Consider the following 9,728-nt stretch of genomic DNA (forward strand, 5'->3'; position numbering starts at 1 on the left):
ACGTGGGGGGCTGAGGCATCTGGGCAGGCAGCTGGTTGGGGGCAGGGGTGTCAGGCATCAGGGACACAATGGTCCAAACTGTTTGCATCATGTTCTCCTCTCAAAGTAGTGACACCACTTCCCCTTATGCTGGAAACTCCTGACCTGACCCCCAAGGCCCATCCCCAGCCATGATGCCTCACTACCTCCTACTTCCCACACAGACATAGCAGGAGGCTGGGCCCTGAGGTCTGGTCCTTACCCTTACTGGCTGGGCGACTCTGGGGTGCTCACTTCCCCTCTCTGGGCTTCAATTTCCACAGCTAGAAAACGGAATGAGTCGGACTAAATCGGGGGTCCATCCTGGGGATTAATGGATTGAGTTTCATGGAGTCCACCCGCCCCCTTTAAATTGTGTGCAAAATTGTGTTTGAAAGTCCATTTCCCTGGGAGTCTATAGTTTTTTGTCACATTCTCCAAGAGAACTGTGGATAAGCTGGCCACAGACTCTAGTCTCACAAGCCTGGGCTGGAATCCTGGCAACTTCACTTATAGCTGCTGTGTGATCTGGAGCATAAGCCTTCACTGTTCTATGCCTCTGTTTCCTAACTAGTTAAACATGGGTCGTGAAGATTAATAGTTGTGACAGCTTAGTACCCAATCAGCTCCCAGCAAACACCAGCTATTATATTGCTAGGATGAGGGCGAAGGTTTTTTTTTTCAGAGAATATTTTGTGAATTTATAATCTAAAAAAACGAGTTAATGAGAGAATAGGAGGTCATCACACCGAACTGTGGTTGTTTGTGCTCCACTGTGTCTCCCTCAAAGTCGTGGGGCAGGGGCTGTGCCCAGTGGTTCAGAGAAGGGCCTGAATGCATAACTGGTCCAGTGATTTTATTGACTAACCCTGACACCCAGGTCAGCAGGCCAACCCAGTCTGCAGCCCGTGTAGATGGGAAAGCGGGAGGTGGAGACGCCTGGAAGAGCCCAAAAGAAGAGATCTGGGCACTCAGACAGGACATCCTTCTGGTCTGGTTTATTGTGGGGGAATTTCTGAGGGTTGGCCAGAGCCCAAGGACAAGGAAGACTTTTTACAAAAAGACACGCACTGCATGAAAACCCCGATTTAGGCTTTGGCCCCATGGTCTGTCCATCACTTGCCCAGGGCAGAGAGGTCCGTGAAGTTGCGGCTGGGGAGACGCTCTGTACGTTGGGGCACCGGGCGGCCAAGGCCCACGATGCAGACTGCAAGCCACAGAGACTCTGCCCCTCCGCGGCCCTGGTGGAGGCTAGAATGCACCCCAGTGCCCCCCACCCAGAGAGTGGGCGGGTGGCCTCAGAGCACGGCCAGGTTGTGGCAGGACTTGGAGCGGGCCTTGAGTGCCCGGCGGCGGGCGGTGCGGGCAGTTAAGCGTGCCAGGAAGCGTCGAGCGCGCTGGCCTAGGCTTGCCCGTCGTCTGGGGGCCGGCGGCTCCCGGGCTGCGCAGTTCCTGCGGCGCAAGCGCAGTTGGCGCACTACGCCCTCGAAGAGCTCCGCCACGTTGTGCTGCAGCGTGGCTGACGTCTCGATGAATTTGCAGTCGAACACCACAGCGCAGGCGCGGCCCTCTGAGGGGGCGGGGTCAGGTGAGCCAGGGCGGAGCCACAACCGGAAAAAGGAGATAAAGGTAGCAGGAGGTGTGTTCAATCTCAACCGGAAGCATGGTTTTTCCTTTCCCCATACCTCGTGCTGCGTGCCAGGGGACTCAGAGAGAAATCTGGCTTTGAGGAGTTAGTTCACAGGTTAGTGATTGATACTGATAGCAGAATGAGGCTGGGAAGACCGGGAGGTCCCACGGAAGGGTCTTGACTGCCAGGGAAGGGGTCTAATCTGTGCATCAGAATTGTCTGGGGGAGCTTGTTAAAATGCAGGTTGCTGAGCCCACCCGCAGATATTCTAATTCGGTAGGTGAGGCCTGGGAACCTGCGATTCAACAAAATCTCCTGGGGATCATGTTGCAGAATTTTGGGACGTCTGCTCATAAAGCTTATGGTCTTCCGTCTCCAGGATGCCACTGGGCTGGTTGCAGGGGCCTGGGTTCTAGTCCTCAGTGGCTGGTGACCCTGTAGAACTGGCCTCCCCACTCTGGGTCTCAGTTTACATATTTTTTAGATTTCGCCCTGTGAGTAGGGCCATTTTTAGATCTTTATGGCTCCCACCTGATACATCAATTGTATTAAAATATTCCCCATCCCACTTTGAATACAATTTAAGTATAACTTTAAACATTTTGGTTTGCAGTTGCTGGCTGACACAATATTATGTTTTGTACACAAAGCTCTGTGAAATTTGAATTTATAATTTTCTCACTGTATTTTGGAGTCAATAATTGTCTTTTTCAGGTCTCAGATGTAAGCCCTTGAAAAGCTTACAGGCACTGGGCCTATCATGCCTGGTGAATAAAGTGTCTCAAACTAAGGGCATTGGGGCATATAGGGGAATTTTTAGGCAAAGAAGTGACAAGGTCAGCTCTGGTTTGGGAGAACTCTGGCAGCTGGTGAGGAGAACCGATTGAGTGGGGATAGAGAAGTACGGGGGTTGGCCCAGGCTAAAGTGGAGATGCCAGGATGGGGCAGAGGCTCTGGGCATGGGGGCAGGAAGGGAATGTGGGGTTAAGGGAGGAGGACCCGACAAGGTCTGGGGACTGGTCTGAGGGAATGAGAGAGGAGGCAAGCCAAGAATGGTTTCTAGCTTTCAGGCTTAGGCAAGTAGATGCAAGATGGAGGTGGCCGGGGTGGGGGTGGTGGGGCACGAGTCACTGAGATGAGGAGCACTGGAGGAGACGCAGTGACAACAGGGCTAAGAGAAAGATGGAGGAGGAGGGTGGAGTGGAGGGCTCACCTTCCACGGAGACTTCCCGGCAGCGTGCCAGGTCCGCCTTGTTGCCCACCAGGATGATGGGCACGTGGTCCGCCTGATATGTGCGCCGCAGCTGAATGCGGAGCTCAGAGGCACTCTCGAAGCTGCCCCTGTCTGCGATGGAGTACACGATAACGTAGGCGCTGCCCACCTGCAGGCACGACTCCTGGCTCCAGCTTTCATCCTGTAGGGGAGGGAACCCAGGCCCATCCTCAGATGGTACCTAGGCCCTGGCTGAGAAAGGAGGGGCTGGGATGGTCTAACGGGTGGGATGGGGCTGAGGTTGATACTTTGGACAGGTTGGGGGACAAATTCTGCCATAATTCCCTGTGTCACCTTGGGAAACCACCGATCCTCTCTGAGCCGCAGTTTCTCTGCTTGAAAAATTGGGCTAATGACACTACCTCACTCCATTCTCTCATTCATTGGTTCCTTCTGTAGGCCGGGCACTGGAGACAAAAGATTTATTGGGTTTTGCTAAAGAGAGTTCTGGCTTTGCCTTTTCAGCTCTTTTGTCTGGTTTGAGGAGGGTTTGGTCTTGCTAGACAGTCCTTTTGGCTTTTTGCAGTCCAGAGTTAAGAAAAAAAGGAAGGGAGAGAAGTGGGGACAGGAGGCTGTCTTCCAGGGGAGGTTTTTTTTCTGGATAGTCTTGAAGAGAGAGTTGAAGGAGCAACTGTGGCGTGTAAGGGAAGGGGGTGGGAGAGGCAAGGGGCATTTTAAGAAGTGGAGTCCTTTCAAGATGTTTGACAAGGAAAGGAAAGAACTGGAGTAATTTTGATATTCTGTTTTGGATGATGCTCTTTTGTCAGGGACAGCACTCTGAGACTGAACCACCTAGGTAACAGCTTTCTAAGTGTTTCTAAGTGTTTAAGGAGACACAGTTCCTGCCCTCCAAAAGCTCATGATTAGGAAGGGATGCTATGAAAATGGAGAGATATAATGCAGTGTGATAAGTACCATTAAGAGAGGCATATGCAGGGATGTCCCTGGCAGTCCAGTGGTTAAGACTCGTGCTTCCAATGCAGGGGGTGCGGGTTCGATCCCTGGTCAGGGAACTAAGATCCCACATGCTGTGCAGCTCGGCCAAAAAAAAGAGAGGCATATGCAAGTGGCTGGAGGACCCATGGGGCTTGGGGCAGGGGTAGACTAGAAGAACTCAACTGGGCAGAGTGTGGGAGGGCTTCACAGTGGACTGGTGAGTGGGGTTAGAAAGGATGAGCAGGCTGAGTAGGAGGGAAGAGAGTGGGCAGGAGTGGGAAATGCCGAGTGTGGTGGAAGTATTGTTTGTGAGGGGAAAAGAAGCCAGAAAAGTTTTCTGATAACCAAATAAGGTAGATAAGTAGGAAAGCATCGGATCCATGTCAACATCATTGTCAAAAGGGGTAAGTTCTGAACAGCTGTACTGATCCTTCCCCGGGGCCAAATAACCCTGAACTGAGTCAGACAGATGTGGGTTCTTATTCTGGGTTCTTAGCTTTGACTATGGACAGGTTCCTTCCTCCCTCGGAGTCTGTTTTCTCGTTTGTAGAATGAGAGGGTGGGTCTTGACCATTCATTCATCCATTGCACAAATATTCGTGGAAGATTTGCTGTGTGTTAGCATCACAAAAGCTGGTTGGTACATGGATTGGTGGGTAAGAACCCCTTGGGGGTGTGATTAAAAATGTAGATTCCAGAACCCCACTTTTGTAGGTTCTATTTCATTAGGTCTGGGGTGAGACTTGAGAATCTGATTTCTAATACTCTTCAGGTGACCCTGATGGTCAGCGAGGCTGGGGTACTACTGGATGAACCAAAGGCCCTCCCAGTTCTGTCAGATTTTGCCTCTCTGACATCAGCATGGACCCTCTCTGCATGGACCCTCTTTGGGAACTGCCTTCACAGACACTGGCCAGGGAAACTGTAGGGAAATCAAGGGCCAGAGAAGAGAACACTTTCTCAAGGCCACACAGCCAGCTGGGCACAGAATTCCAATTCCTGCCTTCTAGTCTGTCTCCCAAACGGGACTCCCAGTCTGATCACTCTTCTTAATTCACTGGACTCTGTCCCATAGGGTTCTCAACTGCATCCAAAAAGTAGACCCTCCTTCACCAGTCTGTGAGCTCCATGAGGCCAGAAGGCATGTCTGCCTTAGTCACTGATGGGTCTTCAGTGTCCTGGCCCATGATAAGTATCCAGCCAGTGTTTCTTTTTGTCTTCCTTCCTTTCTTTTTTTAAAAATAAAGCCTGGGTGTGAGCTGGCCACTGGATCCCCAAGGCCTTCCGCGGGCCTTAGGATGTGGGACCCTCGAGGCTGCCGCCCTCAGGCCGGCCCTGAGGCTGGCTGTGGGTGATGGGGCTGCAGGGACCTGACGTTGGATCCCCGGGCAGGCCTTGCATATCTGGGTTTGGTCGTGGCGCCCCCCCCCCCCCCTTCACCCTGGCTGAGGCGGGGACCAGCCAGCCGGTGTTTCTTAATAAACAGGTGAGTGAAGGAGTGGAACCTCCTCGGAGATTCAGAAGGTGATGCTCCCAGTGGGGATGGTCCTCGTGCATAAGAGTACAAGCTTTGGGCTATTATAAATCTGGGTTTGAATCCCACTTGCTATCTGAGAACTTTGGACACATAACCTCTCTGAGCTTTGATTTCCTCATTGGTAGAATGGGAATCAGGACTACACTCATCGTGTAGTTGTTGTCTTGACTGAGTGTCAGAATATATGTCTAGTGTTTAGCACGGGGGTTGACACTTAGGAAGAAGGTGCTCTATAAATGTCAGCTGCTGTTACGAGAACCATCATCATCATTATGATGCTCGTTTGGACCCGGGTTTCCTTTTATGCCACTTAAAAGGAATTGGTCTCATAGCTCCTTCATCCCTAAATTTGGGCCATTCTTGTCAATCAATCACCCAACATTGCCCTCCTAAGGCCCACCCTGTGGGCAGGGCCTCCCTGAGTGTTAGGGGAGGGGCCTACCCCTTAGCGAGATGGGATCCCAGGTGATTTTTAGACCCTTCTCTTTGCTTAGTTGTATTTCTTCAGAGTTCTACAATGAGCATGTGTTACCTGTGTAGCAAGAAAAAAGACTCAACGAGATAAACAAAGGTAAGAAAACTCAAGCAAGATAAGAAGAGCATAGTGGGGACATGTCCCTGCCCAATGCTCTCTTCCTGCTTTGGAATGGGCTAGGGAAGGACACCTTTGGTGTCTTCTTTTTACTAGCTATGAAGTCATGGTCGATAAGAATTATCATTATTTACAGTTCTTCACTCACGTTCAGCATTTTTTCATGCTCCAAACTGTGCTTATCTCTGTGAAGCTGCATAAGAAGTTTAAAAAAACCAGCTGGTCAGGAAGGCAGGAATGATCCACCCATTTATTAGGTGAGAAAACTGAAGCTCAGAGTGGGTAAGTCAATTGCACAAAGCCTACTGGTAAGACAAAGGAAGAGGGGGTTCAACCTCAGGCTAAATCTGGTGTTCCTTTTTCTGTACAATGTGGGTGGGTGGAATGGGATAAGGGCGCTCATGAGGGGAAGATTTGCAGGGGGAGAAGCACATCCTGGGGTGGTTGTAAGGAGAGGATGAATGGAGTGAGAAAAGGGGGTCAGGGTCATGAGGTTCTCCTGGCTTTGGTTGGAAAGGCTGCTTAGGAGCCGTGGGTTTGGGGAGGTGCTGAGGATGGGCCCTGCCCTGTCCCTGCTCTGTAGTGTCCTAGGAGGGGACAGGAATCTGGTACTAGCCTCAGCACCCCTCCCCCTAAATCCTGCTTGTTGTGCCATACCAGTTTCTCAGCCTCCCAGGTGTCTATGACCAGCAGTGTGGTATCCTCTCCATCCACCGTGAGGGTCCTCTCGTATACATCTTCTGCAACTGAGGAAACACACGGATTTCAGGGAGGAGATGCAGGCCTGGGGAGGATGCAGGCCTCCCTAACCCCTCTTTCCGCCCCCTCCACTTCTCCTTGAAGTGCTCACCATATTTGTTAGATGTCTGTCTCTCCTGATAGGCCAAGAAACACCATGAGGAGCTCATGTCTCACCAGCTGCCAGCACAGTACCTGGCACACAGTAGGTGCTGAGAAAGCTTTCGTTGGTTTGGTTGATTGAATGAGTGTGGGGCGGTGGGGTTAAAGTTGGGCTGGGAATTCTCCCAGTCCTGCTCTGTCCCTGGCTTAGTGTATGCTTCAGGCAGGTCCCGTTACCCTCTCTGGAGCTCTGTCTCCCTATCTGTCATACATGCCGGTGTACATGTGTACCTACGGGTTCACACTCTGAGCAGTCAGGGCTGGAGAAAGGGCGTGGTCAGAGTGTCCCCACCTCCTCTCTGCCTTTAACCTCCCCTCTCCCCCCACTCACCCTGGGTCCTCTCTGCCAGTCCTGCAGGGACTCATCTTCATTTCCTCTGTCCGGTCCCTGATCCCCATCATTCTGGGACCCCAGGCCCTCTTAGCTCACTGGACCTCTTGGGAATAAAGGAACCCAGGGCCCAACTTAAGAGTCTGGGAGTCTCCATTTTGGGTAGGATCTTAGTCTGGCTGCAGGTCATGGTGGGCATGGATGGTTGTCTATGGGGCAGGGTCTGAGGGTTGGGAGGAAGTTCACCATTTCTTTGTACTTGGGACTTGTGGAACTCAGAATTGCTTCCCTTATGACATGAAAATGAATCCCACACCTCTCATCCTTGAGAAATTAGCAAAATTCTCATTCACTATTCAAGGAATTTCCCTGCTGTAGATCTTTGTGCAGGCTGCGCCCTGCACAACTCCAGGGGGTTATCATTCACTTCATAATCTATGTGAAAGATGCCCCTCAGAGTTGAGCAGTGCATGAGGTGTACAACTGTTCTTGGCAGCGTTATGCCCCCAGATAACAGGGATTTCACTCCATCGACCGCATCCCTTCCCAGCCCACAGGGTCCCTACCTCCCAGCTGTTCATGGAGGTCCCGCTCTTGCTTTCCTGCAAAGAGGTTGGCCAGGCTGGTCTTCCCTACACCAGGATCTCCAAGCAGTACCACACGGTAGAGGGCCTCCCAGGAGCCTTCAGAGTCGCTGGATTCAGAGGACCAACCATTGGGGGCAGATGAAGGTTGCCGGGTGGGGGTGTTGAGGGAGGCTGATTGGCCCAGTCGGGGATGCTGGGACTGTGTAGAAGGTGCTGTGCCCAGGAGGCCAGGCTGGTGGCCCCGGGTGGACAGGGGCAGTGGAGTACTGGCTCGGCGACGCAGGGGGGTCGTTGCCTCTTGCTGAGTATTTAGTGTCATCCTTGGGAAGGGGGGTTTCCTTCTTTCCTTCGGCAAGAAGGGGGAGTGGGTGGTGAGCCAGGCGCTTTGAGCCCCTTCTTCTGTAGAGTCCTGATGAGCTGATGCGACGGCTTCCTCCAGAGGCGTCCTTCTAGGCCTTCTAGCCGTCCTTCCTTCCCTCGAGTTCAAATGGCAGGAGGAGGCGCCTCAGATCCTCCCCGTGGGGGCTTTCTGGCTTCAGGCCCAGAGAGAACCTGGGTCAGGCTGGGAGGGGTGAGTGCGTGTGAACACACACATGCATGCACACCCAGAGGCCATTTCCTATGCCCTGAGGATAACCCACTCCCCCATGATACACAGATAGGCAGAGGGGCAGCAGCCAGATAGGATGTCCCGACAAGCATGCACACAGAGCTGCCCCACCCATTCAGAACATGAGACCCACGTTCACGAAAGACACCTGAATTGCCCCCTCCTCTTCTTCCCCACAGGTCTCTTCCCCACGGTTCGGTTCGGGGTTGGGAGGTACGGAGGAGGGTTGAGAGCCCCGGGGGGATTCACTTCCGCTGCCCGATCCCACGAGAGCTGAGGAAGAGGCAGGAGGGGCAGCTTGGTCCTGCTAAAGGCTAGGGGGTCTGGGGGTTCCCTCCGGCTGAAACCTGAGAGCCCCGGTGCCATGGGAACAGCGTGTCCGGCCCGCCCCCTCCGTGAAAAATTCAGAAGCGTCTGGCACTACGGCCTCCAGCTGCTGTGGGGGCGCGGGGGCTTCGAGGCAGCCGGACCCCAGGTTTGGTGACAGGAAGGGGTCCCTGTGGAGAGGGGGCTGGAGAGGAGACCTACAGGGCCCAGGAGGGCATGCCATTCCCGGAGTCCGAGCTTCCCCGGCCCGCGGGTCCTGGGTGTGAGTCCCCAGATCCCGGGAGGGTTCCCTGTCCCAGGCAGCAGCCCTCCGGGCCCGAGATCCGGGGGCCCTCACTCCGGGTCGCGGGTTCGAGGCCCCCTCTTCCCTGCCTGTGCCGCAGAACCCCCCCACCCCTCCCCGCCCCATACGGGCGCCTGGCGAACTCCGCACCAACTTGACTAAGTTGGTGGCGGGCTGCGCGGGCCTTTACCTCGGTGTGGGGAGGGGTCCAGGGTCCCCGGCCGCCGCAGCTGCCGGGTGCTCCAGGCTGTACCACTGCCTCGCAGCATAGCCCCTCAGGCCGGTCCCGCCCCGCCGCCCGGGCCGGGGGAGGAGCCGCGACCCCGCCCCGTCCAGCCCCGCCCCATTAGGGCAGCCCCGGGGTCTCCGCCCCAAGGCCCTGGCCGCTGAATGACTTTTCGCAGAGCTCAGCTGACCCGCCGCTTCAAGTCCTTAGCCAGGGGTGGGGGGCGAGAGAGGGGAAGGATACGGGTTCTGAATTCCTGAGCCTGGGTTCCCCTCAGCATCTGCATCTATCCACTCCAGCAATGGGGCACACCAACTTTAACCGTCACAAAAACCACTTGGGGAACTTGTTAACTCTTCAGATTCCAGGTCCCACCCTGCAAGAGAGGCAGATTCAGCAGTCCTGGCAGAGAGGGTCGGGAATCTGCATTTTAAACAAGTGTCTAAGTGAGCCTGACGCAGAGTTCATAGACCCCACT

The 9,728-nt window shown here is 53.9% G+C and overlaps 1 protein-coding gene across 2 annotated transcripts; it reads right to left on the bottom strand.

The window, feature by feature from the left end:
* Positions 1–1,001: 1,001 nt before the first annotated feature.
* REM1 (RRAD and GEM like GTPase 1) lies at positions 1,002–9,318 on the bottom strand. 2 transcript variants are annotated; one of them, XM_068524345.1, is made up of 5 exons: positions 9,215–9,318; positions 7,784–8,337; positions 6,644–6,732; positions 2,862–3,063; positions 1,002–1,588 (listed from the first exon to the last, which is right to left on the bottom strand). In XM_068524345.1, the coding sequence occupies exons 2-5, from the start codon at positions 8,121–8,123 to the stop codon at positions 1,317–1,319; spliced, it is 903 nt and encodes a 300-aa protein (XP_068380446.1). In that variant the 5' UTR covers positions 8,124–8,337; positions 9,215–9,318; the 3' UTR covers positions 1,002–1,316. The 2 variants fall into 2 exon arrangements, with proteins under 2 accessions (XP_068380446.1, XP_068380445.1); XM_068524344.1 differs by having other exon boundaries at positions 7,784–8,366.
* Between the last annotated feature and the right edge of the window lie 410 nt (positions 9,319–9,728).

Source organism: Eschrichtius robustus, chromosome 16, assembly GCF_028021215.1.
Source record: "Eschrichtius robustus isolate mEscRob2 chromosome 16, mEscRob2.pri, whole genome shotgun sequence".
In the NCBI taxonomy this organism is placed as follows: Eukaryota; Metazoa; Chordata; class Mammalia; order Artiodactyla; family Eschrichtiidae; genus Eschrichtius; species Eschrichtius robustus.